General features: G+C 36.9%; 1 protein-coding gene across 5 annotated transcripts in view; it reads right to left on the bottom strand.

The window, feature by feature from the left end:
- The window catches only part of LOC128529469 (kinase non-catalytic C-lobe domain-containing protein 1), a 45,552-nt gene that overhangs the window by 9,308 nt on the left and 20,266 nt on the right, over window positions 1–15,978 (bottom strand). The window contains exons 9-21 of one of the 5 annotated variants that reach the window (XM_053502992.1): window positions 14,721–14,782; window positions 14,457–14,615; window positions 14,170–14,247; window positions 12,045–12,126; window positions 11,460–11,652; window positions 10,632–11,260; window positions 10,063–10,201; window positions 6,410–6,696; window positions 4,899–5,239; window positions 4,694–4,726; window positions 3,974–4,067; window positions 3,351–3,448; window positions 2,318–2,514 (exon numbers count right to left, since the gene is read on the bottom strand). In XM_053502992.1, coding sequence (XP_053358967.1) covers window positions 2,318–2,514; window positions 3,351–3,448; window positions 3,974–4,067; window positions 4,694–4,726; window positions 4,899–5,239; window positions 6,410–6,696; window positions 10,063–10,201; window positions 10,632–11,260; window positions 11,460–11,652; window positions 12,045–12,126; window positions 14,170–14,247; window positions 14,457–14,615; window positions 14,721–14,782 — 2,392 coding nt within the window. The remainder of the gene's footprint in view (window positions 1–2,317; window positions 2,515–3,350; window positions 3,449–3,973; window positions 4,068–4,693; window positions 4,727–4,898; window positions 5,240–6,409; window positions 6,697–10,062; window positions 10,202–10,631; window positions 11,261–11,459; window positions 11,653–12,044; window positions 12,127–14,169; window positions 14,248–14,456; window positions 14,616–14,720; window positions 14,783–15,978) is intronic. The other 4 variants (XM_053502993.1, XM_053502995.1, XM_053502994.1 and 1 more) reach the window with 4 other exon arrangements.

The raw sequence follows: 15,978 nt of genomic DNA, 5'->3' as shown, positions 1-15,978 counted from the left end.
TTTATTTTTATCATATATTTTGTATTAATTGTTTTTATGTATTTATTTTTTGGGGCTGTGAAATGAATAATTTGAGTTTTCATTATTCCTTATGTGACAATTAGTTTTTGGTTTACGAGTGTTTTGAAATATGAGCCCGTTTCCGGAAAGAATTATACTCGTAATCCAAGGTTCCATCGTGCTTTAAAATAATGCTGTTACAGGTTGATCAACATGCTTCTTTGACTTGCAATTTCTTAATTGTGTAATTACTGTCAAAGTGTTTGTGTAGCTGAAGTTTTAATAATGACCACGTGAGTCTCTTCTCACAGTTACATTTACTGACTGACAGCCTACTACTAGTACAAAACAATAGAATAATCAAATAAGCAGACTCAAACAAAGACAAAGACACAAAACTCAGCACAGGTCACTTCCTCTCAACTTCAAACTAAGAGTGTCTACAATTGGAAATCATTGTGATTAATTGCTTTATATCCCAGAGAGCCCTCTTGTCTGTTTCCTTCTAACTCTCGCTTTTAGTTATGCTGTCATAGTTAGTCCTGCCAGAGTCTCTGCTCTGCAATAAAACTTTATACATTACAGTGTGTCTGTGACCATACCTAACTGTTATCTCCCCTTCTTTTCTGCTCTCTCCTATGTCCTCTTCTCTCTCTTTCTCCCTCTCTCTCTTTAACTCTCCCTGTCTCTCTCTGTCGAGCTACACATGCCACTCTGGAGCTACCAGTGATCCATACCTCCTCTGCCCCCTGGATTTGTCTGACTCATCCTGGAGCCCCGCTTCTAGTTGGATATGTCTTGCTTGGATGCCCCGTGTTGTCTACTTGGGATGAGTGTGGTGAATGAAGACTGTCCTGGCCTTGGCTGATGCAGACAGCTGTTCTCTAAGGACTTGTGACTGCAGTTGCTCAATAGTTCAGGGCTGGAGTTTCCTGAGCCTCAAATAGTGAACTGGACTCCAAATTGGACAACTGGACAGCCTCCTAACACACGATATAACTGTGAATCAATTCCTGCTATCTGTTATCACCCAAATAAGGATGGGTTCCCTTTTGAGTCTGGTTCCTCTCAACGTTTCTTTCTATTGTCATCTCAGGGAGTTTTTCCTTGCCTGTTGCACTTGGCTTGCTCATCATGTAACGACGCGGGTCTCACGAGGGGCACAACCGCGCATAAATATGCACCGTTCAGAACAGGAAGATCTGCAGACTGCTAACCCGCGGAGTTCTAAACAGGCAGACATGGCCACTTAGACACGCGGTTGCCAGGCAAAGTGCCAAGGTGTCAGGATTGGCGTAAGGCAATCAGCCTGGAGACAACACACCTGGCCGCGTGTCTATTTAAGGATCCTAATACCTTGGCAGTTTGTGCGAACATTTAGGTGACACCAGTAAGGTATCAGGGCCAACAGAAAGAAAGAAAGGAAGAAAGAAAGAAAAAAAGAAAGAAAGAAAGAAAGAAAAATTTAGACAGACGTAGACGTAGGCCCCAAGAGGATATAGTTTTTGTTTTAGTTTCCAAAACATTGTCCGTTCTCGCGTTGATGACGAAGCTCTGTTTATTTTGTGTTTTCAGTTTTCTTTTGGGTTTCCAAATTAATAATCTCATGCTATTTCCAAACGGAAAGGTCTTCCCGTGTGTATCATAAGCACTCTTATAAACTCATGAGGCTCTTATAAACATTTAAAAAAAAACTTGTGGTGCGCCTCTCCATACGGCACCATGTAACACATTAGGGATCTAATCATTTCGACAAATCTTTTTCACATTTCATACAAATTTCAGTTATTAAATGCACAATACAAATAAAATTGAATTCAATTAAATTAAAATCATCCATGCATTATAATCAAATCTGTCAGCATTTTCTATGTAGTTATGGAACTACAATGTTTCTTGTATAAATATTAGTAACTACGGTAAATATCATATATTTAAAGTCAATAAACCATTTTTACATTATTAAACAACTAAAATAAGTTACATCATATCCATAAAATGTTTCTATTTCAACAAATCTTCAAAGGTCACATAAGGTAACTGACAGGGTAGCAAGATAATTATTCAATTATAATCCATTTTTTTGCCTGTAGCTTTAAGGGAATTGGTACGTCAAAACTTGATAAAACAGGATACTATGAGCATAACATCAATAAAAAGTAAATATTACAGTAAATATGACAAAAAGATGATGCAAAAAAATGAATGTACGTAAAAGGTTTCAGATGAGCTAAAAAAGCAACAACAAAAAAAACTATGATATAACACTACACATTCACTGACAACCTAAAAAATTAAGGCATAATTTCTACCCTACCTGGCATATAAATAAGCCATCAGGCCTTTGGGTGTTCCAGCCAGTAGAGGACAGCAACCTCTTGTTCTGTTCTTCTCACACATCAGGCTTAATATGCCTGGATCTTCACTGGCCTTAAGGTCTACAGTAGGAGTTCCAGAAGGAGCCAGAGAGGACAGTAGAGAGAGGGGTAACCCCCACTGTTCTACATACAACACCTGACATGCACAAAGACATCAGTCGTCAGGATTGTTAATTTCTAAGTCAGAATAAACTGCATTCTCTAGGGGAACACATTTATAAATAAATAAGTTAAATGAACTTAGGGCTCAGTTATTCTGTGGCATCTAGCCTTAACAGAAATGTATAGAAATGTATAAATTGTTTTTATTTGATAGGGATTATTTGTTTTACAAATTAATTTGACTCACATTAGCAGGTTCTCTGTGAGTATGGATAAGTTTAAAAACAGAAAAAAAATACAAAATATTGATGCAATGTTTATGTTCTAGTAATACTGTGAATTAGAAATTTAGTCTATAAGACGTGTTTTCTGCCACAAGTGAGGTTTGCTTGATACAGACTTTTTTTTTTGTTATATTAACTTTAACCAAAAAAAAGAGGTTAGTGAAGGTATAACTGTTAGTAAATGGACAATATGATAACAGGAACTAATAAAAAGTACAACATAAGAGTGGAATATGACTCGTTAATCAGTTAACATTGCAAGTGAGGGAAAACAGATGCAATACAAAAGCTTTAAAACATTTCAAGACTTGCAAAATAATCTTTGTGGTGGTACAAGTCCTTCATTATAGAAGAACTTATATTTTTATAACTAAATTTTATATTTTACAGTATGGCTGTTTTACAACTGTGCAACATCCTCATGACATGAATAAGGAAAAAAAGTATTGTGTCATTACTTTCAGAAATGTAGTTTTTGTCATAGTTTTTCTTTCAAAATTGTTTCAACATTCTATCTGGATTAGTAACTGGATGGTTTTGTTGTTTTTCCATAGATAAAAGTGACGAGGATACCGTAACGCCGTACCTGGAGATATTGCCTTACAAAGTCAAGAAACTCCACTTTTGTTCTTAGTTCATCAAACTGGGCCCTCAGTTTGCAGAGCATCACCTTTGCTTCAGAACCTGCAAAAACAGCATCATGTTTAAAAAATATACAAAATATACATAGATCAATCATAACAATAAAATACAAAACAATAAGCCCAGTATTGTGTAGATTCCCCCTTGTGCCACTGGTGCAGCTCTGATTTTATAAGGGGAATGCTGTGGTGTTTGGCACCAGTACGTTAGAAGCCGCTCCTTTGGATACTGTGGGGTGAGGCCTCTGGGAATCAGACATTGTCCAGTGCATTTCATGGATGCTCGGCCGGTCTGAGAGCACCAGACATAGTGGACTGTGATGCACTGAGTGTACCTTTCTATTATAGCCAGTGTTAACTTTTTTCAGCAATTTGTGCTACATTGGCTTATCTGTGCGTTCGGGACCAGACAGGCTATCCTTTGTTCTCCAAAGGCAATAGATAAGCCGTGGGTGCCAATTCTCCTGTCACCAATTTATTATTGTTTAATTCAACTAGCAGTGGTGTTAAGTGTTGTGACAGATCGGTATATGATCAACGGTCCTTTTTTTCTATAATACAAACTTACCTTTATTTTTCCGTTCTTGCTGAATAAGTTTGTGGTAAAAATTTCTGGTCTTCTTTAAATTTCTGCTCTCAATCATCAGTTGTTGCTGAAGTTCCTGCAGAAAATAACAAATCAAAGAAAACAGTTCAGGCCATGAGGCTGCGCAGAGATCAAAGAATACAGAGTTGGGTAAGAAACAGTGCTGGCATTAAAAGACCCACCGTGGTACTAAAAGACAGAAAAACAAGCATGATGTGTTTACATGAACCAGTTTGTTACCAGGTCATGAGTTCTAATTCAGACATTAGTGCTTTGGTGTATCTGCACCTTTCACTATGGTAACATCATTGATGGCTAGTGCTTTGAAGCAGGAGGTGTGTGCAGACCTCGGTTGTAGCTTCTGTCATCCCGTAGAGTTCTTACTGTCTCTCCAGGGTGCCACCCAAGCTCTCTTCATGATAATCAAAGCACTCGGCTCTTACAGTATCTATCTAAGCACTCGCATCATAGTATGTGTATCATGAATGTACTGTAGGTGCACAGCAAAGGAGGCCTCATAACCTTCATTTGCAATACCAGCACTCAAAGAATAAAACACATTACATATTAAACATACTGTGGTCTTATTATAAAAATACAGTGTAATGATGTACAGTATGAAGGGCAAACCCTTAAAATACTAAATTCATGATATGAACACAAGAAACAAAAAAAACTTTTTTCCCATTAAATAAAACATACCTGGTAAAAATCTTGACCTATGAATGGTGGCTCCTTTTAGTATAGTTAGCATTAAGCAGACATTAAAAATATAAATTAGGGCACATTTATAACAGAAAACAAAGCCAGCAAGAAAAATCTTACATTTAACCACAACATGATAGTTACATAAAGTTAGAAATTTATATCCCCTTCAAACACATGAATGTTTAGTTGTGGATCCTACCTGTGATTTATCTTCCAAGCTTGGTGAGTCAGTGTGACTGCCCAGTTTATAAGCATACTCCACCACTTCTTGGCTAAAAAATCCTTCTCCATACAAAGCCAGTGACCAGGTAGGGCGGGCCAGATGGGTCTGAAAGCCTGAGTGGGAGGGTACTGTCCTGTCTGAGATCATTGAGTCAGAATCGTCCATTTCTGCATCTGAGCAGTCCAGGGAAAACTGGGTCTCTGTACTCTCCCCCAGGTCAGAATGCTGGCACAGAGACTCAACATTAGATACACACACTTCAGCTCCATCTGCTGGAGAGCTGCTGCTCTCCATGTCCATACTGATTCCACTTAACACTAAAACAAACAAACAAAATAACCCAGATTAAGGTCCAGAAATGTGTGTGACTAAAAATGATTATTTTTCAAATCAGCAACACAAAAAAATTATTCTGGACTTGTGTAGCTTTAATAGTTTATGTATTTATGCTTATTCTACTAAAATCAAAAAGTTTTTAATGTATATACTTAATACAATATGTATTATTGCACAATATTTAATTTAAAACTATCTAATTAATTCAACCTAAATATACCAATTTTATTATTATATTAATATTTGTTGTAAATAAAATGAATTTGTGTCAAAACTTTAGCCTTAATTGAATCTTTTTTATTGAATAAGTCTTCTGTTGCTTTTATACCACAGCAATTACCAGTTTATATATATATATTTTTTATCATGACCATTTTAATCTTTTGGAGAGTTACATTTATTGTTGTGAAGCAACCATGCAACAAGGAAGTTTCTGTTAGCACTTACTTTATAAAATAACACAAAAATGTAATTTGTCTTACTAGAGAAAAATAACTGATAAAATGTCAAAATGTACACCTTCCTATACATAAATAGACAATTTCTTCCTGTAAATGTTAAATTAACGTCTCCTCACCGAAATATTTGCCAAGCATCTTAACAGTTATAGATTCTTCTTTGATAAATAACAACAAGGTTATTATTGTGTTTATTTTACACTACCATGGAGCCAAGCACCAAGAGACTTAATCTAAAACTGTTTTGCAGTCAGCACTACTGTCAGAACTGATGCCAAATCAAACGAATCAACTCATTCTAATCAATTAGATTGGTATTATCTAAAGTACTATAGTTTTATACCTAGCTAATACTGATAATGATAAGCAAATAGAACAGAAAATACAATGCAAATGTGTTTACAAAAACAAGACAGAAAATGTGACAAGAAAGAGAAGGAAAGTTCACTTGAGTGTTTCCAGAGCAACTTTTAGTAAGCCCAAAGCATCGAGGCTTCTCTGTGTGTGTCTGGCAGTGGTGAATACATTTCACCCACTATAAGTTCATCCAACAGAACACTGCTGCATTCATAGTTTCACTCTACAGTCAATCCAAATTACAAGGACACAAATACATCCTATCAAATAAAAAGCAACTAGGTTGACCTATGAAAGCTTTTAGTCCCTACAGATGACACTGTTGGCCATACCTACCTGTGCCACCTAGCTGAGTCTCCTTCTGCATGTTCCTGATCTCATTAGCTGTATTTCCTCCTCCTGGCCCCTTTTCTGTTCTTATGTATCCTTGCCTCTCCTTTTCTTGGTTATGTTGTCTAGTTGTTTTATGTTCTCTCTCCTCCAGAGCATGGCACTTGTCTGAATTGTGGTCAAGCTGACCATGTTCGGTGTTCCCTCCCTCCTCTCCCTCACACTTCTTGGCATTCAGGAATGATGTCAGAGCATTTTCCGCTAGCTCTGATGAAGGATCTTCATCAGACACTCTTAAGGAAAAGAAAAACAAGTAGGGAAATGGCAAAATTAATTCAACATCTTTCCTTTTCACATCTCCACTAGGCCTTACACAACGCTTAAGTCAAATTTCCCATTAAATTCAAACAGGTCAATGTAACCACCCCCTCAAGTAATGACACTCAACCCCGAACGGTAAAGAACTACCGACCAATATTCCTTTCAAAATTACTTAATGGTTTCTTCAAACAAAATTACCTGGAGGACCTCATTAGATTCAGCAATCTAGACTTGCAGCTATACTTAAATCCATGCCACACTGGTTCTTTCCTATAAACAATACGCCAGTCCATACAAATACTGTATGTAGATTTAATTTCCTAATGAGCAATCCAGGAGCACCAGCGGCAAGGAAACATTCAGGAGATGGCATCAAGGGGGAAAAAATGCTGAGAGGAACCAGACTCTTCTGGGTTTCTACTTATTAAAGCATGTGGCAGAAAATAATAGTGTTTAGCACAGTGTTTATTTGATGATCCATGAATGACCATCAAAGACCATAATTGGGACAGGGAACAGGGAGAGAAAAACAAACACAGACCCCCAAAAAAAGGCAACAAGAGAGTGCATACAGTATGTGCAATGAGAGAAACACGGCTGAGAACCCAATAAAATAAATATAAAAAAAAGGGAAAAAACAGATTAGGGTTTTAAAACTATACAAAAGCACATCTGAGTATAAATCAACAAATTATCCAAGTGATGATGATAATAGGTCAGGGGTAGCTCAGTGGTTAAGGCATTGGACTACGGTTCGGAAGATCCCAGGTTCAAACCCCACAACCACCAAGTTGCCACTGTTGGGCCCTTGAGCAAGGCCCTTAACGCTCAACTGCTCAGATGTGTAATGAGATAAAAATGTAAGTCGCTCTGGATAAGAGCGTCTGCCAAATGACTAAATGTAAATGTAATGTAAATAATGCAAAACAGTTGCACACAATCAGGCAATATAACAAAAAAGGGGTTGAGACAGAAACATAATCTTACCACATTAAAAAACATGTTATTGACTGCCTGGAATAAGGGGCAATCTGTCAGAATAATATAGCTAAAACTATATAGTTAAGGGTCTGGGTTACTGATCAGAAAGTCAGGGTTCAAGCTCCCACTGCTGAGCCAGTATGCAAGGCCTTGGGATACGTAAAAAAAACAATCACTTCATAGAGCTTCAGATAAACAGATGAAAGATCAATGTCTAAATGTTGTAGGTAAAGTTTTTTGATTTTTAAGGTATTTATTTAATGTTGATAATGGCCATGCACTGACTGATAGCAGACTTCATGCAGAGTTCATGTAGCTATCATAGTTGTCTCCTCGATGGTATTGTGCACCCATGGAATTTTGTGTTCTTTGGACTTTGTGTTTGGGGGAACTTTTATGTTGAAATATTTGGCCACTGTCTTATGCTTCACAGGTGTTTCAAGTTTAGTTTTCATTAGTGTCTCGATTTAATGAATAGTGTCTTGAGTTAATTTATGCTGTTAGTTTCTCAGCTTGTCTTGCCTTTCATCTGTTTTGCTTCACAGATTTGGTACATGCTTTAATTTTTATTTGTTACTTTTTGTATTTTGCTGATTCTATTTTGCTGCATATATTAGTGATGGTAAAATGGTGCCTTATTTAGATGTATTTTTACCAAAAGTTTCATTTCATGAAGCTTCACTGTACTGACATCTAGGGGACAGACTTTCTGTAGCAAATACTGTAGAACCTAAAATCGCAGCACAATTAAAAGGGGCATGTGTCTGGATGTATATAATGTTGCTTAAAAATGCCCAGTGCAAAGGAGATGTTACCACCATCTCTGAATCTGTAAAAGTTAAGTGAAGAAAAAACTACCCACACTAAAAAAGAGAGGTTTTTTTTATTTATTTATTTATTTTACAACAATTACATCATTGCATTATTGGGATAAATTACTTCCCAAAATTCTTCTTTCTCAGTGGCTCCATTCAAAACTTATCACTGTTATACCAAGTATCGAGCTACTAAACAAGTCAGTCACATGATTTCGACAAACTTGAGGTCTCGTTTGTCATTGTCACATGACTCTCAGGGAACTGACACAAGCCCCGAAGGGAGGCTTCATTGGAAACGCTTTTCACTGCGTTGCTTTTCACTGCGTAACTTGACCCTATGCGTGGTTATTAGTTCTACCTTACTTGTATGTAGATTTGTATATTTCTTTCTGACAAATACAGTATATAAATATAATTTTAAATGTCAACAAATACAGTGCGTTTTTATCACTGACCATAGAACAATATAATAATGTGTGTAATGTAAAACATGGCATTACACAGTTTTTAGAAAACCAATGGCAAACCACATAAAACTGGCAAACTACTAAATGACAAACCTAAGCAGCTCCACCACAAAAAATAACCTGAATATATTTAAATACATGTTACTATGACTGCAGCTGTCATAAATGCTTATTCTTTGAGTTAAATTAGGCAGAAAAGAACAACTGATAAAAGACAGCTGATCAGAAGTCACAACAGCAACACATACCAGTTAGATAGTGGTCAGTCGGAAAGTAAGTAACCTGCCAATCATGAAGTCTCCTGGCATCCTTCCTAAGTCCCTAGAAAACTTTTTAAAAGAGTTTGCAGTTTCAGTGAGAAACAGATGAATTTCTCTCTCTTTGTGTCTCTCTTGCTCCAACCTCTCATCATCCCAGCCCTCCAAGCCTACACAGAGAAGGGCCTGAAAGTCATGTGACTCATTCAGCAAAAGGCCCCATTGTGCTTGACTATGTGCTATGCTCCATGCTACACACCCTCCTCACAACTCTTCTTCCTCATGTGATCCCTCCGGAAACAAATTCTAGAAAGAAGTGGGATCATCTGCATGGCCTTCTCTTTTCTGTTTACACATCTGGCTCCTTCAGACCCCTCCAAGACTTGAAAAAAGCTCAAGTATCTTTTTGTCAGTCCTATGCTCAGGCTATTTTGTTACTGTTGAAACTATTGGACTGAAGAAGGACTGGGTGAAGGGCTTCTTGAAATGGTTCTAGTATGAATGCTAGTAATAAGTAGGTGTTTTGGTATCTTAAGTGTGTATTGTGGAAGTCTCATTGGAAGCAAATTAAAATTCATAGAGCTCCATTAAACTGACTGATTCTGATTCAGGCAAAAAAACAAAAAAAGGGAATGTGTGCTGCTTGTTCCTGACTTAAATAGGTTGGTGAGAATAAATAATAATTTTACCATACTTAGAGTCAAAAGCTGATATTTCAACACTGTCTTGTCTACTAAATGTTTAAATGGTTTATGTAATGTGAAAAGTCTTGTTTTCTGGAGCCTGGCATCAGCAGTAGAATACATTCTACTTACAGGAAAGAGGGCTCCTGATTGATAAGACTGTGTAGCAGTCCTAGTAGGTCTTCATCCCAGTGGAGATCACTGAACTTCTCCACTATTGCTCTAGAGAAGGTTTCAAATTGGAGGCTTGTTAAAGAAAGTATGTACTCTCCTACAAACAGAGAACATAAATATATACAGCAAGAGTTACAGGAAAATCACTTAATTGTCATTGAGTTGTCATTTAAAATAAAAATAAGGGAGTAGGTAAAGCAAAATGAACAAGTATTGCAGTATCTCTAGTTAAATGTGCTTATCCCTTTTTGGTCATCGTGTGATTATAGTAAAACTAATGATGTAATTATAGCTTAATTAAATAGAGGCTAAATCACCATAATATGCTTAAGAAATGTTAGCCAATTTTTCTTTAAAGCAATAAAAAGAGTATTTTGCTAGAGAATCTAATGCCCTAATCTAATTTATACAGCAATGCACAAGAGAGCATTACATCCTGAAATATTAGGTTTATTACCAAATAAGAAAGTTCTTAGCATTTGTATGCAGAAAGAGCTGACTTAATCAAAATAACATAATTCAATTACCCATTACTAGCTCCTCTGCTCCCTTTCCCAGATAACAGTCAAAGGCAAACTCCTCTCTGATAAGACCAATGACCTGCTGCAAGACAGGCTGTCTCTGCCGTATAGTGCTCCAAACCCTGGCATGTTGGGAAGGCTCAGTGGTATTCAGATGAGCTTTGTTATTTGGAATGTTGCTTTTGCTATTCTTGAGGTAAGAGGATGTGACATGATGATCAGATTCTCCATTCTTGGTAACATGACGTACATCATGCTCTTTCTTTTGTGTTCCTGGGTCAGTCTCTGAATCCGCTCTCAATGGAAGACTAAGATCTAGGCCTGTGATGGGCTGAGAAACAGCTATATGAACAGGGAACAGGGTTAGACGGCCACTCTGAGGGTCCTGCTGTAGAAGGAAATTGTTGTAAACACCAGGAGAACTTAAAACATTGGGACAGGTTGACAGAGATTGGCTGTTTGACTCCAGACAGGCTGTTTGTAAGTTGGTATGATGTGAAGAGGTAAGAACTGTTGTGCTACTGGACAAGGATGAGCAATGTTCTTCCTCTTCCTCTCCCTGCACCCAGTTCTCATGAAATTGTGGTGTTTCAGAAGTCAGGTCCTCATGTCTAATTTTAATTTCACTGGAGCTGCTTTAACACATTGCATTAAAAAAGATAAATAGTCAAATCTGTTAAAAACCCTACTGTATAAAACATGAACAAAAAAAAACCTTTTCTGTCAGGTTAATATGTGATTGCTCTTTTAGGGGTTGAAAACATATTTATTTGAAGTCACAAAATCATGCTTACTCATTTCCTTTATGTTATACAGTAATATCCAATGCCCTACCTGCCTAGCCTTGGCTGAGGGATGGGTGATTCTTCTTCTTTGACATCCTCCTGGGCCACCACTATAGGAGTAAAGTGGGTCGCTAAAGAAGTAAATGCCTCAGGAAGCTTTGCAGACACAGAGAGTGAGTTGCTCTGGGGAAGAGGACCAGAAACAGGGGCCAACCTAACATCTTGCCCTAGAGGGATGAAACCTGCAAACATCAACACATAAAATAGCACACAGTTATTATGCAAACAAACACTGATGTTTACTCTCTAGTGCAACATAACAGTTGAATGCTTCATTAAACATACAAATAATATATACAGGTACTTAAATATGCATAAATTAAAGGATATAATCTATTACATCTAGAGTTCTGCAGGGTTCCAACCCCAATGTAATAAAACTAGATCAAAGTAATTTGGGTCTTTAGATGCATTTGAGCAGGTTTGGACTTTGGTTTTGCTCATTTAGAGGTAGGACCTATTAAATATCCTGGATGGATTAAATATCCTGGTGTAAAATTAGCCACTCTTGATGTACTAAGACAGAATATAATGAGCTATAATCAGTTAAGAATGATTCAGATTACAAATGTACCAGTTTTCCTTTCAGCTGTAGCTGTGTTTTTGAATGAAGCCACATCTGAGAAACTGTCTTCTTCATTAATTCTATTGGATGCCTAAAATTACACAGGAATGCAAGTTTAAATACAGTTTACTAATCAAGTAAAAATTAGGAACATTACCTAAAATTAAACAAATTACTATATTATTATACTGTATTTACTACTACTACTACTACAAATATATATATATATATATATATATATATATATATATATATATATATATATATATAAATACATGTGTGTGTGTGTGTGTGTGTGTATATATATATAACAATATATATATAATATATATATAACAATTTATTTGTGAATTACTGTGTCAAATAAGTATTTGATCACTTGAACCAATTTGTTTTTTAATATTTGTTAACAATTACAGAGGTCAAAGTTTCCTGTAGTTCTTCACCAGGTTTGCACACACTGCAGGAGGGATTTTGGCCCACTCCTCCTGTCAGGTTTCGGGGCTGTCGCTAAGCAACACGGAGTTTCAGCTCCCTCCAAAGATTTTTTTGTTGGATTTAGGTCTGGAGACTGGTTAGGCCACTCCAGAACCTTGATGTGCTTCTTATGGAGCCACTCCTTGGTTTTCCTAGCTGTGTGTTTTGGGTCATTGTCATGTTGGAAGACCCAGCCATGACCCATCTTTAATGCTTTGATTGAGGGAAGGAGGTTTTTGCCCAATATGTCACAACACATGGCCCGTTTATCCTCTCCTTAATACAGCGCAGTCGTCCTGTCCCCTCTGCAGAAAAACACCCAACCCACAGAGCATGATGCTTCCAGCCCCATGCTTCACTGTAGGTATGGTATTATTGGGATGATACTCATCATTCTTCTTCCCCCAAACACGGCGAATGGAGTTAAGACCAAAAAGTTCTACTTCGGTCTCATCTGACCACAGGACTTTCTCTCATGACTCCTCTGGATTATCCAGATGGTCCATGGCAAACTTTAGACGGGCCTGGACATGGGCTGACTTAAGCAGGGGAACCTTCCGTGCGATGCAAGATTTTAAACCATGACGTCTTTATGTATTACTGATAGTAGCCATGGAAACGATGGTCGCAGCTCTCTTCACGCATTGACCAGCTCCTCCCGTGTAGTTCTGGGCTGATGCTTCACCATTCTTAGCATCATTGATACCCCACGAGGAGGGATCTTCCATGGGGCCCCAGTCCGAGGGACATTGACAGTCATCATTAGCCTCTTCCATTTCCTGACAATTGCTCCAACAGTTGTTCTTTTTTCACCAAGCTGCTTGGCAATTACCCACATAGCCCTTTCCAGCTTTGTGAAGGTCTACAATTTTGTCTATTGTGTCTTTTGACAGCTCATTAGTTTTGCTTAAATTGTTAAAAGAAATGTGTGATTTCCGGATTTTTCTTTTTAGATTCAGTCTCTCACAGAGGAAATTTGAAAATTGTAGACCCCTTCATGATTTCTAAGTAAGAGAACTTGCAAAATCACAGGGTGATCAAATATTTATTGACCTCACTGTATATCTATCTATCTATATATATATACTGTATATATATATATATATATATATATATATATATATATATATATATTTATTTATATATATATTTTATATAATAATAGATGAGGGTACATACTGTGTTTATATTAAATTATACACAGTAAGAAGTCTCTCATTGGAGAGGAAAAATGACAAGATTGAATAAACAAGAAGGTTGTGATAACACTTGTTCCAAGTTTATTTAAACAAGCTGCCTAAAGGGTTTACTACTAGCCACTTACATCTAATATTGCCATGAAAAGCTGCACTCAGTGCTCTTTAGCGATTAATTTTTGACCCATTCAAAATATTTGATGGTATTTTATGGTGTTCTAGAAAGCCGCTATCAATATAAACCATGATTTGATTAACATACACAGTTTGTAATTATGTGGTGTGCTTAGCTTTCAGTTTAATTAAATTTATTGCTAAATGATTAGATGAAGAAAGTATTTAAATGTATGTACGTAAATAAAGTTTTAAATGCACTGACTACAGCTTTAAAATAGGAATCTTATAAGATTTCATGTTTTCGATCAATATTTCTTAAGGTCTCTGTACATGCTAATGCATACCTTATGAAGTCTGTTGATTAGCTGTGTCCACACAGTCTCAGCATTGGTCCCCTGGCGTGACAAATAATCACAGCAACTCTGATGCAGCATAAAGGAAATTTGAGTGTTTAAACCACCATGTCTATAATTTCGTTATTGTGTTAGGCAGATTCAATGACATATAAGGATATAATTATATAGACACTATAAGGTAACACTAAGGTTTCCATATAAACATATGAAACAAATATGCAATTACATGCAATTAATTTATCTCTTAAATTTCAGTTTAATTATTAGTTGATAACCTTTTTTGCCATGACAATAGATGGCCTTTCAATGGGAGTTTTTTTAGCCATGTCAAGCAGGAGCCTCTTGAGTTTTCTTGGCATAGCTAGCTTCTGATTAGGGGACAAATGGAATTTTGCTGTGGCCCACAAAATAGCTGCCACTCCATATATGCAGGCCTAGAAAAGAAGAAAAACATGTTTTCCTAGCAAGCGCAAGCAATTAGATATCTAAAAAAAAAGAAGCACAGATCACTATAAAAATAGGGCTGTCATTCAACTAACCTTTTCTGTTAAAATACCATGTTCCTGGAATTCAGGAGCTACATAAAAGACATCATTAGACCCTATAAATAGAGACAAAAAAGACAATAGGTCTGCTGAACTGAACATGAGCTTAAAAAAAAAACATAAAGCTGAATGCAGAATTAGCATTAGTCCTCTTAGATGAAGGACAGAACCAAGTAAATACACTGTCTGGCCAACAAAAAGTCACACACTAATTATTTCATTCATTCACCTTTAGCTTCCACTTATGCACAATATGGCAAAAATGATTTCCTATGCTCCCAATCTTTTACAATATTCCTGTGCCATCAGGGGAAAAAACTCCATTAATATGATACTCTGATCATTCAGGTGATCAGCTGACTTAATTTTAATGCCACATAACAGAGCCGAACCTAGACCTGACAAACTGAAGCATCCCCAGATGATAACACCTGCCTGTAGGATGCATTACTTCATACACATGACCTTTTTTCATTGTTACAAAGTCCAATCTTTATGCTCCCTAGCAAACAGAAGCCTTTTTTCAAATTAATCTCACTAACAAGTGATTTTTATATGGCCACACAGCTGTTTAGTCCCAATTCAGGAGTTCTTGCCACATTCTGTACATATGACAATGCTCTTACTTAAACCATTAAACAAAGCTATGGTGTTAATGGTTAATTTTTTTAACCGTAAACTTCCCCATGTGTTTAGATGAGTTCCATTCATGATTTTTTCCCACCACATTTCTTCTACAAAGTTGAAAGTTGGCTTGATGCAGACCCTTTTGAAATGTTCAGAAGCCAGGCAGTGTATATGTTTTTTTAGCCAGGCGTATATGTTTTTTTAGCCAGGCAGTGTATATGTTTATAATTTTGAGAGGCAGGTGCCTCAAGATCAGTGGTGGGCAAGTTCAGTCCAAGGGAGCCACAATCCTGCAGAGTTCAGCTCCAACCCTAATCAAACACACCTAAACAAGGTAATCAAGGTTTTTAGGATTACTAAGGCTACAGACGGGTGAGATTTTTTTTTTTGAGCTGGAGCTAAAATCTGCAAGGCTCTTTAGGACCTGCTCTAGATAAACCCTAGAAATGTGTGGTATGCTAAACAACTGAAAAATCAGCAAACAGTTACAAAGAAAAACAGGACTAGAAGGACACTTTGCAAAACATTTTGCCTGCTGGCAATGATTATAAGCCAAATGTTATAGTAATACATATATCGTTAGTTATCCAGCAGTTGAGCATCTTAGTAAGCAGAAACACAGATT

The sequence above is a fragment of the Clarias gariepinus genome, chromosome 8 (genome assembly GCF_024256425.1).
Source record: "Clarias gariepinus isolate MV-2021 ecotype Netherlands chromosome 8, CGAR_prim_01v2, whole genome shotgun sequence".
Lineage (NCBI taxonomy): Eukaryota > Metazoa > Chordata > Actinopteri > Siluriformes > Clariidae > Clarias > Clarias gariepinus.
This window is presented reverse-complemented; position numbering and strand designations above follow the sequence as displayed.